Raw genomic sequence first — 21932 nt, forward strand, 5'->3', positions numbered from 1 at the left:
GGCAGCAAGAAATACCTTTAATAAGGATGTATACTTATGTTGGTAGTATTTCAAAGTACTGGTTTACTACTAATGACTTCCTGCTTTGAAGGAACTTGTATTTGGCTTCTACCTTAGGAAGAATCTTGAGAGTAAACAAATCAGTTCTAAGAAACTGAGGGGCAGATGAAAAACATAAAGAGGTCTAGCACTCACTCCTCAGACTGAAAGAACACCCCACACTGGCAGAACACCTTTACTGCTCACTCACCTGCTCAGCAGTCCATGGCAACTGACATGCCTCTGCTATTGCTGTCATGGCCTCTTTTGCATTATTCCCACATTTCACATCGCCAACCTTGTCTACAAGTCCATCCAGCACGACCTGTGCTGAAGTTTTGGAGAAGTTTCCTTTCTGTGCAATCAGTGCAACTATATGCAGTTTCATCTGCATCACCTGGAACATCCATAACAGCAAAGAGGTTAGTTGTGCCTTCATGTACTTACTTTTTAATTCTAGCTATATATATATATATATATAAAAATACTTACATGCACTTGTGGGTAAACACATGTTTATGTAAAATGTGTGTATACACACACAAAGGTATCTGCACTTGAACACAGAGATGTCTTCACATGAACACAATGGTTGTGTACCTAATATGTATTTTACCTACACCCACATTTGTAAGATCATGCACAATGGTTTTGTGTGATTAGCATAGAACAGTTTGGCTTGGAAGGGACCTTAAAGATTCATAATTCATAGAATGGTTTGGGCTGGAAGGGACATTGAAGATCACCTAGTACCAACCCCTGTGCCTTGGGCAGGGATACCTTCCACTAGACCAGGTTGCTCAAGGCCTCACCCAACCTGGCCTTGCACACGTGCAGGGAGGGGACATCCACAACCTCCCTGGGCAACCTGTTCCAGTGTCTCACCACCCTCACTGTAAAGAACTCCTTCCTAGTAGGAGTACCCAGGCTAAATCTGCTCTCTTCCTGCTTAAAGCCATTACCTCCTTGTCCCACCACTATGAGTCCCTGTAAAACAGTCCCTGTTTCCCACACTGCAGCTTTCTTGTAGGCCCCTTTCAGGTACTGAAAGGCCACTAACACTGCTACACTAAACACTGCTACAAATACAAACACAAATACTTACTTTTACACATAAAGAGCCAGATACATACACAATTTATAATGCTGGGCAGTTGTTATCTATGACAGAATCACACCATTACAGAATGCCAGGTTGGAAGAGACTCCAGGGATCATCTGGTCCAAACTTTTAGAACTTACACATGCACACACATATACAGATAGCTTCAAATGTCTCCAAGTCTTAACCCTCAGCAAAAAAAACCCACCCTAATTTCAAAGTTTATATTCTTATTGACTACCAATACAACAGTAGTCATGGATCATGATGCTAGGAATTGTTAATGATGTACAGAGCTGTTCTGGTTGGAATAGACCTCTAAGATCAAGTCCAAGCATCGTGCATTCACCTAAGGCCTTTTACTTAACATAAGCTGTGCTTCCAACTAACAAAATGGACAGCTAGTTATTGAAGGATAATGTATTACCTGAAAATTTGTTTCCTTCCAACCAGGTTTCTTGGCAAGCATTCTTACCAGAGCTTGGCAAGGCATTTCACTTCTCTCCATAAGCTCAACAGCCTAAAAGATAAACATTAGTCAGTGGATCACAACTGATACAAAAATCAAAACACAAACAGAAGTTACCTCAGCTGTCCTGTAAATATTTTCCTGATACTGAACTAAGTTGCAGAAATTCTCAGCATAAGAATTCACCTGAAGAAACCTACAAGGCCTAATTTTACAAAGAGCCCATTTAACAAATACTGAGCAACGAGGAAGCCCGAATGACACACTTCCCCTTTCCCCATCTGCCTCTCCTCAGCTGCTACAAACTCACCTTCTGAAACTCCTCCATGCAGGCAAGCCTCTCTTTCCAGTTACCACTGTCCAGCTGCTGAATACAGGAAGCTGGAAGGACAGCAGCAGCCTTCTCTTCACATACTTCTATCTGCAGAAAGATCAGAACAAGGTTAATGCCCCACTGTATCCCTTTGGAGGGGAGCAAGAACCTTAAGGACACGTAACATAATGGAATGATCCTTGCACTGTAGTCTAGTTCCAAAGTATGGGAAGTTTTCTAAACTAGGCTGAAGGATTTCTGCATGGACTATGGTTTAGGGGCCTTAGGAATTTAGGAAGCTGCTAAACTGTACCACAACACAGAAAACCAATTATGAATAGTACAAGTTGTGCAGACAGCCAAAAGCAATCCTGAGTAGCCACTATTTACTCACAGAATTAAGCAGAGGCAACCTAAAATTTGCAAGGTAACTTCCTATGACTTTGGAATCAACATTCACAGCACTGAGCAAATGGTTGATGAGGGTGTGTGGGAGAAGGCATTATCTGCATACCTTTTAGCAAAACGAGGAGTGATGAAGTATATGAAAAATTATAAAAGCTTCCTGTTTCAAGGATGTCTTAAACACCTTTAGAAAGTGTGTACTGATTTACCTCAGGATGCCTAATAGAATATATTCATTCTAAGCAACACAAAAAGCATGAAAATACAACTAGCAAAGCTTTAATAACTTTTTATCACTCTTTGAGCTAAAGATAGCCTCAGGTTCCTGGTTCTCCCCACCAAGAAGATAAGTAGATGCTCAAATAACTCACACTTCCAAAGGACTGAATTCTGCAACTCACTATAGAATAGTATAAACCAGGTTGGAAGAGACCTTCAAGATCATTGCATCCAACCCATCAACCAATCCAACCCACCTAAACAACTAACCCATAGCACCAAGCACCCTATCAAGTCTCCTCCTGAACACCTCCAATGATGGTGACTCCACCACCTCCCCATGCAGCCCATTCCAATGGGCAATCATAATCTCTGTATAGAACTTCTTCCTAATATCCAGCCTAAACCTCCCCTGGCGCAGCTTGAGACTGTGTCCTCTTGTTCTGGTACTGGTTGCCTGGGAGAAGAGACCAACCTCTGCCTGTCTACAACCACCCTTCAGGTAGTTGTAGAGAGCAATAAGGCCACCCCTGAACCTCCTTCTCTCCAGGCTAAGCAACTCCAGCTCCCTCAGCCTCTCCTCATAGGGCTTGTGCTCCAAACCCCTCACCAACTTCGTGGCCCCTCTCTGGACATGTTCTAGCACATCAACCTCCTTCCTAAACTGAGGGGCGCAGAACTGGACACAGGACTCAAGGTGTGGCCTAACCAGTGCAGTGTACAGGGGCACAATGACCTCCCTGCTCCTGCTGGCCACACTGTTCCTGATGCATTGGCCCTCTTGGATGCCTGGGCACACTGCAGGTTCATGTTCAGCCTACCATCAACCAGTACCCCCTGGTCCCTTGCATTAGTTTATTCTGTTATTGCTGTATTATACTTCAGATTTCAGTGTAATCTTTGTGATACTGCATTGTCAGGCTTTTAATACCAGACAACAGCAAATCATGCATCCTAAACTACATACAAAGTGTTAATGTTGCTACTTTTTTCATCTGTTCCCAGTCTGGGTTCAATATAATGTACCTTATATTAGCATGATTTATTGTTTATTGTCTTATGTGGCCTGTTACCAACAACAGCCTGAAGAACAGTTGTATTTACCAGAAATAGTAGAGAACCATTTCATCAAGTATGAATTGAATTTAAACATATTGCTTTCCCTTTTCCTAGCAACAATAAACAAACAAATCCCCCAACCAACTAAAACAAACACAACACACATTCAAATCCCATAACTTCCAAATGTCCCAGTACCTCCCAACAGCAAACCCAAGCCCCCACCAAACATCCCAACTTCAGTGAAAAGGTCCTCAGTACTGAAGTGGCAGCTAACCAAAGCTGCTTATACAGGGGACTCTGTTTCACAGGATAGTAGAACACGCACCGAGAGCTCCGCTTCAAATATTTCTTTGGTCTCAGGACCCTTCTTGCCTTTAGCTCCAGCACCTCCCACACCTGCAGCTGCAGCTGGTTTGCCCTTCTTTGGTGGGCCCCCAGTCTGGAAAGGAAATGCACAAGTCAGACAAGATGTAAAATGTCTCTTATTCATCAGATATCAAAAGAACTGCTGTTTTTTCCCCATACTTCTACATTTGAGGTCAAAACCCCTGTGTCTCTCTAGTACCATAACAGCTACAGCCACAAAAAGAGTTTTCTGTTACAGCTTATTTTATTCATACATTGCTTTCAAGTCCATCAGGTTTTATAAATTGTGCACACTACCAGGGAGATGAAACCAATGAAAGCTGAAAAGGAAAGCAGTATGGATTTGTGAAGGTACAAGAAACAATGGATTAATCTACACACTCTGCTCTGGATACTGATCAGGTATTACCCTTGTGACTGATGTCTTGCTTCCAGGCCACCAGGATAAAAATAGATTTCTTTAAAATACAATCCCTCACTACTATTCAATTCCAAGTTTCCCACCTGGAAAAATCAGGAGGGTGTTACAAAGACCATCTATAGTGTTACTCAAATCAAATAATCATTTTGAAGTAATAAAGGCTTATAGTTCAAATTATTTATGATAGAACTAACAACAACACTGGAGAGAACACTCAACAGTTCAGTAGCAACCTTGACAGTAATAAAGAGAGGCCCTGATTTCAACCAAATATTAACACATGGCCACAGAGCACACTGATGTTACAACATCTGAGGCTTCTCTCAATGTGTTCAATGGTTTGACACTATTTCAATAGCAAAATCTGCCATGAAAATGTAAGTGACAGGACAGTTTGTATCATTAAAAACCTGAGATTTCACCATGTACATTCTCAGAACAGTCCCAGACTCTTTTCATTGTTGTGTTCACCCACTCCTACAGAAGGACAATTCCTCAGTGGAAGGAGATATTTAACAAGCCACCTTTGATCTTCAGTAAGTAACTGTTCTGTGCTATTGCATCAGACAACTCGGAATGTCAGATAAGCTCTTGGCAATCTCTTACCTTCACAGCAGGTGCTTTTTTCAGTGGGCCTGGTTTGGATGTTGCATCTTTTGTTTCTTTATCTCCACCAGTCCCTGAAAGGGCAGGGGCCTTTCCACTAATAGGCCTGCCTTCTTTTTTCTCAGCAGCTCCTCCTGGTTTTTTACCACCAACCAGTTCTACCTTCTCAGCACACTCTTTAATCTGACAAAGCAGTTAAAAAAAGAAAGGGGGGGTGGGGGTGAAAAAAGAAGGAAAAAAAAAAAGCTATTTAGCTACCACAATTGGATGTACAGTGTTCCTCCAACAGCAGCAGCCCACACTTGACCACTCTGAAGAAAATGTGAAGTGTTTTAATTCACAACATTTAGCCATCCTGTGTTCTTTACAGCAGTAATGCTCATCAGCCAACGGCATCAGCTGCCACTGTAGCACTAGAATAATTTTCCCAGTTCAAAAGGAAGTACATGGAAAGCACTGACATCTACCCCCTCCTGATACTTACAAATGCTCTAAAGACTAAGTATCATAAATGATGAAATCATCATTCAGTCAATAAACCTGAAAAAGCATGCAAGCTTCATTGTTGGGAAGCAAGCCTTTAATACCAGAACCTGTCTAGTAACACAGACAATTTTAGACTACGCCGTCGTGATCTAAAACCCTAAACCAAATTGATTTTTAAACACTTTCTTGTCTCAAACAATCAATCCCCCAAAATCACCACCAAAATCCTCCAAACCTTATAACCTCTCTCATTGATAGTACATCCATGAAGCCAAACAGATACTTTACATAAGAATGAAAAGGAGCAATGTGAACACACTAATGCAGTTTAGGTCAGAGGCAAAGAAAAGATGCCTGATTAACCAATGCAACAAGAAGAGACTTTCAGATTCCCTGCAACACCAGAAACCTTTAAGTGAAAGTCATCAGCTAGAGCATCCTCTTGGGTCATCTTTAGCCTAAGATGCATCTTAAATGGATAAATGGAGCATTATTAACAACAGCTACTGTAACAAACTCACCCGATCAAGCTTCAGTTTGTCTACATCTGCTAGAAAAGGATTCACAGCTTTCTCTCCAGCCACTTTCAAGGCAGTGCCTAATGCTTCAAATCCAGCATCTCTTACTTCAGGAGCAGAATCATTGATATGCTGCACAGAAAAGACTTGCATCATATGACTTGCAGCTCATATCTCAACAGATTCTTAAATTCTCTCCCCTTTTTAAAAGTATGCATCTACTATAGAATAGTCAATAGAACATTGCAGGAAAAAAAAGGTTGGTTTTGAGTTCTATTATCCTATTTACTGATCAAGTCTGCTATTTCTCAGATACAGTTTCCCATCTTTGGATCTTGCACATAAGAGTAAACACTTCTATTTAATAGATCCTGCAACACCATGTAGAATAGAATGAACCAGGTTGGAAGAGACCTTTGAGATCGAGTCCAACCTATCACCCAACACCATCTAACTAACTAAACCATGACACCAAGTGCCTCATCCAGTCTCTTCCTAAACACCTCCAATAATGGTGACTCCACCACCTCCCTGGGCAGCACATTCCAATGGCCAATCACTCTCTCTGTATAGAACTTCTTCCTAACATCCAGCCTAAACCTCCCCAGGCACAGCTTAAGACTGTGTCCTCTTGTTCTGGTGCTGGTTGCCTGGGAGAAGAGACCAACCCCCACCTGGCTACAACCTCCCTTCAGGGAGTTGTAGAGAGCAATAAGGTCTCCCCTCAGCCTCCTCTTCTCCAGGCTAAGCAACCCCAGCTCCCTCAGCCCCTCCTCACAGGGCTTGTGCTCCAAACCCCTCACCAACTTTGTTGCCCTTCTCTGGACATGTTCCAGCAACTCAACATCTTTCCTAAACTGACGGCCCCAACACTGGACACAGGACTCAAGGTGTGGCCTAACCAGTGCTGAGTACAGGGGAGAATGACCTCCCTGCTCCTGCTGGCCACACCATTTCTGATGCAGGCCAGGATGCCATTGGCCTTCTTGGCTGCCTGGGCACACTGCTGGCTCATGTTCAGCCTATCATTGACCAGTATCCCCAGGTCCCTTTCTGCCTGGCTGCTCTCCAGCCACTCTGACCCCAGCCTGTAGCACTGCATGGGGTTGCTGTGGCCAATGTGTAGAACCCAGCACTTGGATGTGTTCAATCTCATGCCGTTGGACTCTGCCCATCTGTCCAGCCTGTTGAGGTCCCTCTGCAGAGCCTCCTACCCTATAGCAGATCAACTCCTGCCCCCAGCTTGGTGTCATCTGCAAATTTACTGATGATGGACTCAATGCCCTCATCCAGATCATTGATAAGTTCACAAGAATTTAGATCTCCTGCAACTATGTTCAAATTTCCATTTTCCAAAGCTCAAAATATTTCCCATAACAATGAAAAGGGCTATTTTGCAATGAGAAAAAGATGTACACATTTACACTGGTAATTATTCAAGGGAAATAATAGGTAGCATTCCAACAAAAGCTTACTAGAGATATCAACGAGAAGCAAGTGGCATGGTGCCCAGAAGTTTTATAGTTACAAAGCACTTTCTTCATCTATTAAACTTGGTGAGTCTCCAGTTTTGGGAAAGCTAAAAGTCCCCATGACTCATCTTCCAGTTTGAGATCAGAAGTGACTCTTAACAGCTACACAGCACACAAGAACTCTTTAGTCCTTGCACTATCAGAAAGGCCTTTCTCCCCAAACAATCAAGTGCTTCATGACAGCACTCAAGTCAGTGCCAGAGTAGAACTGCTCCTGCTTTACCTTGAGAAGCGCAGCACAGAAAGGTTTTAGGAGGCTCTTTGGCAGAGTAGAAGGTGTGCAGTGGCGGAAGCTTCTTGCAATGAAAAGGGATGTTTGTTGCTTGATCGTTGGGTTTTTGTTGTCCATCACGGCCAAGATATCTTCACTGATGTTCTGCAACGTGGTCTACAGTGTTGGATAAAAAACTCATTAGTTTCAGTAACATAAGAGAAAAGCAAATCAAAATTGAAGTGGGGGAAAGCTGGCACTCTAACTTACCGTAAGAAAGATTGCATCGATGGCCTCCTGCAGTGCCTGCACTACCTGAGGCTTCTTTTCTTTAAACTTTTCCAAGATTGTTGGAACAACCTATGGAAAAAGACACAGAAAAAAAGTTCATCTACTCTACACTGGAAATGGAAAACTTGATAGCCTGCTTCTTGGTATTCTGCAGCGAAGCAAATAATGCAAAAGATCACTGCTGTTCCCTCCAGGGGTACACACCAGCAGCAGAAGGAGCTGATTCTAGCTGATGTCCAATATTGAATTTATTCCAGTAAGTCTATGAACAAATACAGATTTTTAAGCAATTTCATAGCAAAGCCAAACAAAAACCAGATCTTCAAATTCATGTAATTAGAGATAAATGCCCTGGCTCCACTGATCTGAAGGAATAGCTTGGAAAGGAAACAATTTCAGTGTGTACAGTGCTATGCTCTTGTACTATAAGAATCCAAGAAGGTATGTAATGTGTCTTCTCTCCCAGCTTCTTGACAGCACTTAGCATGGTTCATTAAGAAGCCCTCATCTGACCTACAGCTGCAATACCAGGGTCCTAAAGTAATCTGAACCCTTCCTGGAGTAATATTTTTTTGGATCCATCATCTTGAAAAAGCACATCTGACACTGAACTATGCCATACTGGAATTCCACAGTAATTTATATCCAAACTAGCTGCTTAGTCACAGTGGGAACACAAAGTAAAAGGGATAAAGGCATTCTCTGGTGCCTGTAATATTAGCATCTCCAGTGAAGTATGATCTCCGTAACAGTAAAATCGACTGTCAGTGAGCCAGAAGCATGCAGAGCTTTTAACTGTGGAAAAAGAGAGCTATTCTCAAGATTTTCATAAAACAATGTAACTCATATTTTGGAAGCAGTCTGATGCCTTACAGAAGTTATAAGCTCTTGCATGATACAAAACACATTTTCCACAGACAATGCCTTCTACTCAGGAGCTGACTATAAGAGCTCAACACCTTGCAACACAGTGACCTAGAATCAGCTGGTGTACTTGGATGGGCTGCAACTTGCACATTCCCTGTTCACAAAGCCTTTAGCACTAAAAAACAAAACCCAACCCAAACCTCTGCAATTAATATGGAATGGCACTGTAGAGCCACTCATCCATGAAGGTGCTAGATGCCCCCAAATCCTACAGGGAACAAAGACATGGGAAGGAGATATCTGAAAATGCCAAGTCTGACAGCTAGGAGGAACACTGAACTTAGACTGATGTGAATAGAATAAACCAGGTTGGAAGAGACCTTCAAGATCATCGTGTCCAACCTATGATCCAACACAACCTAATCAACTAAACCATGCAACCAAGCAAGTGGTGTGCAAGTGAGGGAAAGAAGAAAAGTCAATGCAGGGCAACAAAGGCAGTCAGGAGTGAAGCTGGGCCACATACACTCAATTACAGTGAGCAATATAGTTCTGTGATAGATTTCATCACTCATGTGACAGACATTACAGTCCATCACCTAAAAGTCTATAAATAGTTCTGTTTTGTTACACTTTGCCCATTCACAGGGGCAGTCTACATCTTCCTCACTAGTAAATAAATGCAGTAAGCAAATCAGTGCAGAGATTATGCAATGTATAGTTGCTGGTGCAGTACTGAGAGTCATCCTCTCAGCACCAGTTTTTCAATACCAAGTCTGTAGCTATGAGGTTTAACCTTTGAAACAGAGCGTAAATAGATGTAAGAATGTTTCTTACAAGTAGAGAGAGCTTTCAGAATGAAAGAGACTTTGTACAAACTGTTCTTCAGCGCTCAGGAGACTTGAATGTCTCTGAAGCAGTGAGATTCAGTAACTTGCCAACCCAACACAAAATGGAACACTCCCAGCAAATATGCAAGTTCTCTGTCTCCAAGCTCTGTGCCCATCACTTTTGCTTATGTCAAGTAAAATGTGATCAAGCACAGCAAGAGAGGCTCAAGAAACAAAAGAGATAGCTGCAACTACTCAAAAAGCTCTTTCTTTACAGAAACTTGTTAGGCTTCCCTGTGTCTCCTGATACCATTTATTGGTAAGAGAGGAGTACCAAAGGAGAACGAAGAGCATTAAACTAGATCACCAGAACATTTTGGCACCAAAAATCTCAGTAGTTTCTTACTTAAAGTGGAAAACCCACCAAACCCAACCACAAAACCCATATAACTAAGCACCACCATCAATCCCTCCAACAACACTAAAAAAAAAATCCACCAAAACTCCACCTAACCAACCTAAACCATGTATCACGGAGCTAAGCAGAATTCAGGCTCAGAAGCTATTTTTACCACTGTGGCCTACAAATGCATTTCTGCTAGTGTAACTTGACAATGAAGTAATTAAATAAAACTCATTTCATGGCAGAGTAATTCTGAGCTGTCTTAGTACAGAAGATTTACTGCAACAGCAAGCTTCCTGTTGCTGAATGCGAATAAATAAGGTCCTTTTAACCTTAAGCTGCAAGACATCTCAGCAGATTATCTCATTGCTTGGTCCACTAAGGGGCAGGAAAGCATTCATAATTGTACAAATACCTTTGATAAATAACAAGGGTTTAGAGAAACAAACAAAAAGGTGTCCAGCATCAATACAAACAGAGGGGAAAAAAAAACTACATACTCTTACTTACATGCCCTGCATACTGTCCGAATTTCTTTCGGAGGCCAGTAGCTAGTCCGGCAAGGCATTTGGCAGCCAAAGCAACTAACATAACATTTGTGTCCTTTCCAACCACCTGGAAAAAACACAACAACAAAGTTTGGGAAAAAGGAGAATAGAGAATAAGGCGGGGGAAGGGAAAACAAACCAAAGATTGAAAATCCAAGTTTCAGAGACATGGAAGTGTTTCTTAGAAGAGCAGCAAGCCACAGACTGGGTTGTTTCTACCAGCTAATAATTGTCTACTCATAATTATCTCTACTGGACCTTGTAAAGTATAATACAAATAAGTGACAAAAACCATGTGCACCCTGGGGTTTATTTATCACCTTTTTGAGAACTTTCACCAAGTCTGCATAGTCCCCTGCTTCCAATTTGGGATTCTTCACTAGCAGCTCAACAGCTTCTAAGGCTTCTTTCCTTTCTTGCCACTTTTTTGCTTCCTGTAGAGCAACAAATTAATGTGAGTTTATGAATGCAAAGAGTTCTAAAGAAGCATACTTGCCACAAACCACAGATTTTGAAACTTAATTCTATCCTGGGCAAGCCAGTCTCCCTGTAGTTAAACATCAACAACTGCAATGAGATATGAAATATAGTCCTTTCCAGGATGTATCTCAGCTCCTTAAAATTACAGCTTTCTCACTGGTAAATCAAATTTTGAGGCTTACTTATGGCAGTCTGTATTTTACTTACACTAGTCTGTTATTACCCATCTAGCAGTAAAGTGTACACTGCACAATACCAGGAAGTCTTGAGACTCATCAGCTCCACACACCATAGAACTAAGTTTGTGCTTACTATTTTCTCATAGAAGTCTTTGGGAAGGTTGGAAAGAATTTCTACAGCTTCAAGCAACTCATACGCATCTACTTGTGGTACTGACTCTTCCTCATCATCATCTCCTGCAGCCAGAACACAGAGAAATAGAAGTGACAAATGAGATGGACTAAAGCACTGTGGGCAGTTGTGACTTTGCTGTTCCAACAGGACTCTTTCATACAAAGCTCTTGCTTCAGCCCTGGTTTTGGTTGCGTATGGCATCCCACATTCTGCACCAGTCTGAGTGCAGATGTCTTCACCATTTAACGCATTCCTCCACAAATCATACACCAGTGATACACTTTCCAACCAAGTTCAAAGATTAAATTACCTCCATCTACATCTCCTCCAGCTGCCTGCTGCTGCTCAAATTTTGCTTTCAGCTCCTGTTGGGAACGCAGGAACCTGGTCTGCTTAGGAGCAGCTGATGCCACTTTAACCCACTCTTCTTCCAGTTCTTTTAGCTGTCAAAAGGGAACAGAACCATGGTATCAGAGACATTTTGTACATACCCAAGACAAGCAACACTGCATAGAAAAAGCAGTGGAGTCATCCTTTTTCAAAGCCAAGATAGTGCTACTTTTCAAGGTCTTTTTTTCTGCCACCAAAAAAATTACTTCCCTTTCACATTGACTATTCAGAAGCCTTTGACCAAGTATATTCATGGAATAGAATATAATCCAGAGTACCAACCAAAGCTCTTACATAAGAACAAACAGTAAAACAGTCAGAAGGGTGTGTGCCATCCCTAGAACCTTTACACTACAAATGGCTGAGCACAAAGAAAGACCTTTTTGGCACAGATGTGCTATTATGACACACTAAAACTATGATGGACCAAATATTTTGAGCTACATTTGAGTCAAACCATGCTTTTTCCCAAGATGTTAATGCTTTTCACCTGAATACAATTAACTCCAGTGGGTAGGAGGGAAGGATGCATAAATAATTTATCCAGTTTTAAAATAATGGAAGGTTCCATCTCCAGCAGTATAGTTATCTATCATAACGGAATGCCACTTCCTGAAGTGGAACAATCCTGTTCTGAGCAGCACCAGAAAAAGCCTCAAGGACTAAACAGAGAAAAACTTTCAGGACAAGAAGCAAGCTGAGAAGGAAAATGGTCAACTTGAAAACCTCCTGTGGAAGGGTCTTTTGTAACAGTAACCATTTGCCCTTGAGTTAGGTCTCCAATCTCCTCAGTTTCAGTTAAGACTCAGCCTGACAGGGTGGACCGTTTAGTTTAAACCACATTATCATGTAGAAAGGCTGGACCAGATGACTCGTAGGGTCCCTTCCAACCTGGCATTCTATGAATATGATGCTTTCCCACACAACTATATATCTATATGTATATGCAAACACATACTTTAGAGCAACAAAACTGTTGTGATTTCTTTACAAATGACAAATGCTCCAGGTAAAGTTACAGGAAGCTAAAAATCACAAAATCACAGAATCACCAAGGCTGGAAAAGACCTCAAAGATCATCAAGTCCAACCTGTCACCACAGACCTCATGACTAGACCATGGCACCAAGTGCCACATCCAATCCTTTTTTGAACACCTCCAGGGATGGTGACTCCACCACCTCCCCGGGCAGCACATTCCAAAGATGAATGACTCTCTCGGTGAAGAACTTTCTCCTCACCTCCAGCCTAAACCTCCCCTGGTGCAGCTTGAGACTGTGTCCTCTTGTTCTGGTGCTGGTTGCCTGGGAGAAGAGACCAACCCCTTTCCTGGCTACAACCATCCTTCAGGTAGTTGTAAACAACAATAAGGTCTCCCCTGAGCCTCCTCTTCTCCAGGCTAAACAACCCCAGCTCCCTCAGCCTCTCCTCATAGGGCTTGTGCTCAAGGTCTCTCCCCAGCCCTGTCGCCCTTCTCTGGACACATTCAAGTGTCTCAATGTCCTTCTTAAACTGAGGGGCCCAGAACTGGACACAGGACTTAAGGTGTGGTCTGACCAGTGATAAGTACAGGGGAGAACGACCTCCCTGCTCCTGCTGGCCACACCATTTCTGATGCAGGCCAGGATGCCATTGGCCTTCTTGGCCACTTGGGCACACTGCTGGCTCATGTTTAGGCAGCTGTCAATCCGCACACCCAGGTCCCTTTCTGTTTGGCAGCTAACAGAACATTGCTGTTACTGAAAAATGCCAGCTTTGACTTGAAAAATGCCCAGCACCCACAGGATCAGGAAGGGAGACAACAGAAGTTGTTCTCTATTCCAAACCTTTGAGAAAACACTTTCTGCCTACCTGAACAGAATTTATGTTCTGCAAGGGAGGTCTCAGCGCATCCCTTATCCAGCGGTAGATCTCCACAGCAAGGAGTTTGGCTTCATCTCGAACAGCCTTTTCCCGAGACTCAAAAAGTTTTGGCAATACTTTAATGATTGGCTTCAGTGAGATTATTTTTGAACCAAATTCACTAGAAGTTAAAAAACAAGGCATAGCATCAGCGTCCAGGTAAGAGCTAGAGAGAGAGAGTGATCCACAAAGAGATCTTCTTTATCTTTAAACAATCTATGAAATTATTCCAGTGCACATTTAGGGATTGCAGGCACTATTATAGGTACTATTTTGTGAAGCTACTAAGCTACTGTAAAATTTGAAGGATATTTGCTCCCCCCCCCCCCCCCAATTACCTTCCACCCTCAGTTTGGAACTGCAAAAATCAGGCCTCTGAAATGACTTCAAAGCACTTAATCCTATCTACTGCTTAAATTTGTTCCCTTGCCAGGGGCAGGTAAAGGGGAAAAAAAAAAGTGTCCTTAGACCAAAATTTGTGTGACCTACTTCTTTAAAAAAGAAATTAAATAATAAAATAAAAATCAGAATAGAATCTCCTTATTCTATCCTTGGAGGCAAAGTGCAGTAAAAGCATTAGTCACTTTTCCACTTGTTGGGTGAGATAATTATAGCGAGCCCAGGTCATCTTCACAGAAAACACACACGTGGAAATACGTGCTGTTGAAAGGGCACATGAACCAAGTTTCCCCAGCCAATCTTCCCTCTTGGCAGATTCTGTGTTGTTAGACTAAATACACTGAACTTCCTCTTTTCCTCACTGCTGAATGAGAACGTGTGAACTTGTTCCATACTCATAATAAAAAGTTAACTGCTACAGCTCTTAAAGCATTATATCTAGATCACCTCAGAAGTCATAAGGATTTTTTCCAGGAGCGTTTCTGGTCCTTAAGAACTCCAAATGAACCTTTCAACTAACCACACTTTTGCTTCTGCCTCCCTCCAATCAAATACCACATGAAAAAGCTAGTAAAAAATGGCTGTTCAAGAACTACAGCTTACAGGTTCAGAATAGAATAGAATAAACCAGGTTGGATGAGACCTTCAAGATCATCGCATCCAACCCATCAACCAATCCAACTCGCCTAAGCAATTAAACCATGGCACCAAGCACCCCATCAAGCCTCCTCCTGAACACCTCCAGTGATGGTGACTCCACCACCTCCCCAGGCAGCCCATTCCAATGGGCAATCTCTCTTTCTGTGAAGAACTTCTTCCTAACCTCCAGCCTAAACCTCCCCAGGCACAGCCTGAGACTGTGTCCTCTTGTTCTTGTGCTGGCTGCCTGGGAGAAGAGACCAACATCTACCTGTCCACAACCTCCCTTCAGGTAGCTGTAGAGAGCAATAAGGCCACCCCTGAGCCTCCTCCTCTCCAGGCTAAGCAACCCCAGCTCCCTCAGCCTCTCCTCACAGGGCTTGTGTTCCAAACCCCTCACCAACTTCGTTTCTAAGTTGTCTAGTGCTAAACTTGTTACTGCCAAGCCTACTTCGTAAAATACGAAGTATTAAAACCTGACAAGGAAGCTCTAACCTTAGAAGCAACACTATTTAAATGCAGTATATGAACAAATGAGCTGCCCAGTACTTCAAAATTTCTACAAAGACTCAGAAAAGTATGTTAGGAACAGTGTTTACAAATTCTCTCACCTAATTCACATAATTTTACCTAATACATATCACAAGAAAGAACAGAAAGCTTAGTATGAGATAAAAATTGGCTAAACTAATCATGCACTCAAGCTACCCACATAGGTAGACTAGGTAAATTCTGTAATCAATGCAGTAACCTTGTCAAAGCACAGGGCAAATTTAGGTAGCAACACAGATCAAAAGGAGAAAAGTAAAGGTTAATTTAATAAGGCTCCAGGAAAGAATCTGATGCTGACATCTCAAAAGCATTGCATGTTAAAAAAGGCAGTTTTGGCACATTTTAGAGGTGTGGTTAGTTAAAAGATATTGAGGAAGGTTATGAAAGTTTCTAATTACACTGTGCTGTTCAAGAGGACATTTGATTAGGGCAATTTAAAATAGCTAAAACATGTTCTTAAATGTGGGACAGTAGTTTCACTTCACAGAAGCACAGGTAAATGTGCTAAGCCTAATGCTTTACTTTTATTACAGAAACCTGAAACAATAGTTTAAGGAGGACCATCTGTACCTACACCTCAGCAGGGTCTCTATGAAGTACCTAGCATGACACATTTTACAGCTGTACTATGGAATTTTTCACATGAACTACTTTACTAAGGAAAACAAGTGTCCTGTCCATTAATACCCAGCATTTATCACTTGACTGAAAGGCAGCAAACACACTTGAAGTAGAACAAGAAAAGAGTCAAAATATTCCAAATTCTAGGGGGGGGGACCCCAAACCTATCTTAATTAAATTGCATTTGATTTTTAGAGAGCTTCATCAGCTTCTTTTTAATAAGTTATTATATGGAAACCCAAAACTCTTTGTGTAATGAGATCATCTTACTACTTTTTCTTCCTAAAAACACACACTATATGCCCAATTAGACCTGCCCACATTAGTAGGTTTAAAAAAACCAAATAAAGAGTAGATTTTAGTTTTCCTGTCAGTAAGTTTACTTCAGCTATTCAGAAGAGAAGCTCCATGATTCAGAACAAGAAATACCAACGCTGCCCTTCTTTGAGGTCCACTGCGAAAATGGAAGTGTGGCAAACAGTTGCCCTGAATGAAAGTCATCCATATGAGGCTCATAAAACAAAGGCCTGCTAAAGAATTAAGAAGCAAATGGGACTATACATACTGCTGGGGCAAGGGAAAAAAACAACAAAAGCCACACAAGCACAACCAACCAACCAATGCCACAAATTCAAACCAAGAAGATTACCTTAATGCTTTTCTCAGTGTCTCTATACACGCTACTATGATTTTGGGGTTTTTGTTGTCCAGACCCTTTAGCAATTCTTCTTGTACTGCCTCTCCTTTCTCAATTTCTATATACATTAGGCATATATCTACACCCAGTTCTTTTGCTCTGGCTTTTGGCTGATTGAACACTTTATTTACAACTCCAGATGCTACTTCTCCTGTTGTCCTGAAAGATGAAAAGAGTGTTACTTTTGGAACATTTTAGTGAATTTGGTGTTCTATACCCTAATCCACAGACAAAAAAACCCCACACACACTCAAAACATCAATTAAAACTCAGCAAGTCTTCATATAATAGAGGCAAATTCTGAGTCAGATTTGAAGGTGATCATTGAACCATAGAATTGTTAGGGTTGGATAGGACCTCAAGGATCATCTAGTTCCAAACCCCTGCCATAGGCAAGGACACCTCACGCTAGATCAGGTAAAGTCATAATGTTTTGTAGATAACAACTTCAACCTCTAGTTTAATCAAAAGAGCTCCTGTAGACTGAGTACTAATTGACATGTTCCTAATACTGGGCTACACCAGAATGTGAAAAGTAAGTGTTTTCTCAGAAGTGCATTCGTGAACATGAATTAGCTAAGGTCCACAAGCAAATGTCATTTCCTGGCATTGTGCAAGTTACAGTTAACATATAGCATCTGTGCATAATCCTAGCACAAAATTTCACATCTGTTTCAAGGCTTCCAATCAACTACATCATTTGCACCATTTTTAGATCAAAGCATCAGAAAGATTGTTAGGTTTTTAAAACAAAGCTTTGAGTTTGTTATTTAAACGAGACTTCTATTAATTTAATTAGGTCACAAAGTCAACTGACCACACCACTGAGCTGGGCCACTGGATGTTTTTATTTCACCCTCAGGAGTACAGGCTATTCCACAGGCTTGACAAGGGTGAAATACTAAAAACAACATGTGAAGATACTGGCAGGTATGAAGACTCATATAGGTTGAGTTGAATGCAACACCCCATAAACACAACTCTGTTTTATTTCATGTGTGAACTACACAAATACCTCCCTAGGAAAAAAAGCAGTCCCTGTAAGTACATTGAGTGTTTTTGTCAAGCAAGAATTGCAGTTCACAGCACTCACACCAAATCACTCATTCACTTTCCCTAGCATTTCAGAAATCTTTACTACTACATTGAATAGTTTTTCTGAACATTGTAAGCAATTTCTGACAAGTTAACACGGAGGCCATCTGCAAGGACAGCCTACGATGTGGCAAATCCTCTAGGTTATAAAGGAGGTGCAGCTCAATCAGAACTGTTAGTGGCCACTGTACAATTCACCTGCAACCTTCCTCAGAGAAGCACATTAAGCAGTCCTAACAGCCTACTAAGAACAAGGAAAGGGTACTTACTTCCCAGCTACATGAGCATTTTCAATGTAGGCAAGTGCTGCTTCCAGTCCTTTCAACTGAGCCACTGCATTGGAGTCTGTCACAAATTTCTTTATCAGTCCAAGATACTTGGACCATTCAGGACTCTTCTCATCATCTAACTTCTGGAAGAGCTTAAGGGCTTCTTCATAACCATTTAATCTGGCTTTCCACAGCTGGAACCATAAATAAGACACTCAAATGTTGTGCTAATATGATCTTAACTCACCAGTCACACAAAGTTCTTCAACTGTAGTTCGAATCACGCTCAGTAAAGTGGCATCTGCAAGATGTCTCTTCAATGACTATATGAATAATGCGCAACAGGATAAAATATTTGCTCTTCTCCTGCCAAAAAAGGTCTGGATAGACAGATGCCAGTCTTCTCAACTGCTCTTCATAATCCCTAAAAGCCACTGATGAGTAGGTGGAATCCCAACGACAGTTTCAGCTGCAGATGAGTAATTTCTCCACATGAATGAGCACACTGATATTTCAGCGCAACAAGCTTACGCCATGTATTTTATCATGCTACTAAATTCTTCTCAGTAAATGTTATTCAGAGAACTGATGCAGTTTCAGATTTGTTAGACACACACTGTGCAGCTGTTGAGATTACCTAACTATGATGTGCTTAGAAGAGTACCAGAGAATCCCCACAGCAGAGATACAAAGGCCAAATCCAAGGATAAGATTTCCTACCTTGTGTTCACATTTCTGGTCAATGGGCAGTTTCATCCATTCACTGTCGTCCCCCATTGTAATTCAAGTACTCTCTGTAATTACAGCAATTCCTGTGGAAATTGGGGCAAGTTAGAACACACACACACACAAATGTCATGTCTGACCAGCAATATGCTACTTCTACTTTAAAAAAGAAATAAGCAAACAGCAGCACAAAACAAAGGCAACTCTGTAGCAAATAGAATAGAATAAACCAGGTTGGAAGAGACCTTCGAGATCGTGTCCAACCTATCATCCAACACCACCTAATCAATTAAACCATGCAACCAAGCACTTTATCAAGTCTCCTCCTGAACACCTCCAATGATGGTGACTCCACCACCTCCCCAGGCAGCCCATTCTAATGGGCAATCACTCTCTCTCTCTGTAGAACTTCTTCCTAACCTCCCCTGGCACAGCTTGAGACTGTGTCCTCTTGTTCTGGTGCTGCTTGCCTGGGAGAAGAGGCCAATCTCCGCCTGTCTACAACCTCCCTTAAGGTAGTTGTAGAGAGCAATAAGGTCACCCCTAAGTCTCCTCTTCTCCAGGCTAAGCAACCCCGTGCAATTCAAGATTGCAATTATATTTAGATAGGCATTAAGGCTACACCACTATTTTGTTACCCCTAGAAAGCTACCAGAAGCCATCAGAGTGCAATTTGTATTATTTCAGATGCCGGAAGTCTCAATTAGTGAAAGTTTTCATAATCTGAGAATGCACACAGAACAGAACCTCATCTAAGCTCGAGGAAGAAGGTACTGTGATGAATACACGAAATCAAAACGAGCCTTCATCAACACTAGCAAACTGACTCTCTCTGACACGTGCTTTCAGCAACAGGTGCCACAAATCTGTGTCAAAAAATAATCGGGTGCAAGTGTCAGGACAGACATTTTAACAACTGGACAAACAGCACAACTGAAAGGAACAGCACTATGAGAAGAACAAAACTCCTTTCTGCAAGCTGGTAGCTTTATGTCCCAATACTGATGCAGCCAGCTTCAGAAATTGTCAAGGAGAGCTCAATGTGTTACCACATGCAGGGCTCAAACAACTGCTCATTTAATGTTGTGAAGTGTATTCCTCCGCCCATCTTTTCCTTTTCAATATAATATGAATAATGGCCATTAGGGTACCAGAGAAGAGACCTCAGGCCCAATGCCCATCTCAGGCATATTGGTACAATTAACCTGACTGCTCAGAGAATAATGAGAATGTCCCTGATGCAGGGAGATCAGCAAAAAGGAAACAACAACAGCTGTAAGGAGGGCTCTCAACATTCCACAAACAAACAAAATCAGATGAGTAATACATTCCAATACACCAGTTCAAATCACAGAATCATAGTATGGTCTGGGCTGGAAGGGACCCCCAAAGGTCATCTAGTCCAACCCCCAAACGCATCAACAAATGGGACCAAAATGCTAAAAACCAACTAGCACATACAAGAGTTTAATCACTGAAGGCACATAAACACACAGTAACAGCAGAATACTCCTAGTGCCAATTCAGCCTATGCCAGCAAAGCTGCACACTTCAGACTATAAAGCATTCCACCTAATGCACAGAAGTTCTCTGCTGAAAACTGTCCCCTAAAATTAGAACTATAATCTCACTGGTGTAAGTTAATATAAACAAGTTCTCCAAAGCCTTCTGTCAGGCACACTAACACACCAACTCACCATCAAAATTAAACTAGCAGCAGTCCATGATAAAACCATTTTTTTCACCTTCCTAGATTAGTTAGAAGTAACAACTCAGCCTCCCAACAACACAAAAAACCCACAGCCCAACCCAGACAAAAAAAAACAACCCAAAACCCTCACCAGCCACCAACACATACACCTGAACACTAACTGGGCCTGACTTAAGCACTTAGAAATTCCTGTTGTTCACATGATAATTGCATAAACCTGCTAAGTTGCCCAATGGCAATAAAACAATGTCAGGACAAAACTTGACTACCCATATAAACAAGTACATTCAGGCATTATTATGGTTTGTCCTTTTCATTTCACACAGTGATGTGGGTAATTTTTTTTGGATATCAGTACAGTTGCACACCAGTACTGAGAAGTTTGCCTTTTTAGGGGGGTAAGTAATAAGTTAAAAAAACTGAGGAGGCCAAACCTGCAGACTTAACACCTAGAACTATAAACCCCTAAAAATGAAGGGATTGTTCCACTCATGATGCAAGAAATCAAGTACACAGAAGGGAGGCTACCTGAAGCCCTAAATTCTGATACACTATCTTTCAAATGTAAAACTTACTATAAATAAACACCACCAAAACCCAACCCAAACCAACAAAAAGCCCAAAACAACACAAACAAACACCAAAAACCAACACCAAAGCAAATAAACCAGCTCTGGGTTAAATACTGGTCACATCACTCCTTCATGTCAGGAACTGACCATAAAGAAGGCCAACATGGCACATCTACATCTTTTTGCATCCCAGCAGCCTTTTGCAATGGATCCCGCTTTCATTAAACTCTTCAGGAGCTCTACTGCTTTACTCTTCTCTGCCTAAACATCTCATTTGCTCTCCCACTTCCTCCTTCAGCCTACTGAAAGAAAAGGTTCAAAATGAAACACAAACCAAGCTCCCGATTCAAATTCAATCCATTTCACCTACTTAAAAACAGAAGTTACCGAAACCCCACTACAAAACAACCAAACCCCCACCACCACACCACAAAAACCCCCACACCAGTAAACCAAACCCATTCTCACACAATACAAAACCAACCAAAAAACAACACAGAAAAGCCAGACACTCGTGGCAAACATGGAGGTGGGGACAAAACTGTATCTAGCTCTACAATTGTGATTTGTCTCCAAAAGCAGAAGTCAGAGTGCGTTCACATGAACAATGTGTCAAACAGCTCACCTAGCAAAGGATGCAGAAACGCCCTAGTGTGAAGCAGTTTGCACAGCACAGTTCCTTCTGTCATTCAAGTTAGTTAAGCAGCTAAGTAGCAGGAGGAAAGGCACAGCTTCACCAGTCCAAGCTGTCTGCATTAGGAGTACCTTTATCTCCATGCACCAGTACAGAAATAATGCCATACTTGCCCAGGGTGGATGCCAGTGACATGAACAGGTA

The 21932-nt window shown here is 41.8% G+C and overlaps 1 protein-coding gene across 7 annotated transcripts in view; it reads right to left on the reverse strand.

The window, feature by feature from the left end:
• The window catches only part of CKAP5 (cytoskeleton associated protein 5), a 58506-nt gene that overhangs the window by 28969 nt on the left and 7605 nt on the right, over positions 1–21932 (reverse strand). For all 7 annotated transcript variants that reach the window (XM_068161527.1, XM_068161526.1, XM_068161523.1 and 4 more), the window contains exons 2-17: positions 18806–18897; positions 18086–18279; positions 16674–16880; positions 13763–13934; positions 11833–11965; positions 11481–11584; positions 11009–11122; positions 10651–10755; positions 8020–8109; positions 7762–7926; positions 6010–6138; positions 5003–5185; positions 3935–4048; positions 1921–2031; positions 1569–1661; positions 251–436 (exon numbers count right to left, since the gene is read on the reverse strand). In XM_068161527.1, coding sequence (XP_068017628.1) covers positions 251–436; positions 1569–1661; positions 1921–2031; positions 3935–4048; positions 5003–5185; positions 6010–6138; positions 7762–7926; positions 8020–8109; positions 10651–10755; positions 11009–11122; positions 11481–11584; positions 11833–11965; positions 13763–13934; positions 16674–16880; positions 18086–18279; positions 18806–18862 — 2157 coding nt within the window. In that variant the 5' untranslated portion in view covers positions 18863–18897. The remainder of the gene's footprint in view (positions 1–250; positions 437–1568; positions 1662–1920; positions 2032–3934; positions 4049–5002; positions 5186–6009; positions 6139–7761; positions 7927–8019; positions 8110–10650; positions 10756–11008; positions 11123–11480; positions 11585–11832; positions 11966–13762; positions 13935–16673; positions 16881–18085; positions 18280–18805; positions 18898–21932) is intronic.

This window comes from Melanerpes formicivorus, unplaced genomic scaffold, assembly GCF_026170545.1.
Source record: "Melanerpes formicivorus ecotype bairdi unplaced genomic scaffold, bMelFor1.0.p_v2 SCAF_58, whole genome shotgun sequence".
NCBI lineage: Eukaryota > Metazoa > Chordata > Aves > Piciformes > Picidae > Melanerpes > Melanerpes formicivorus.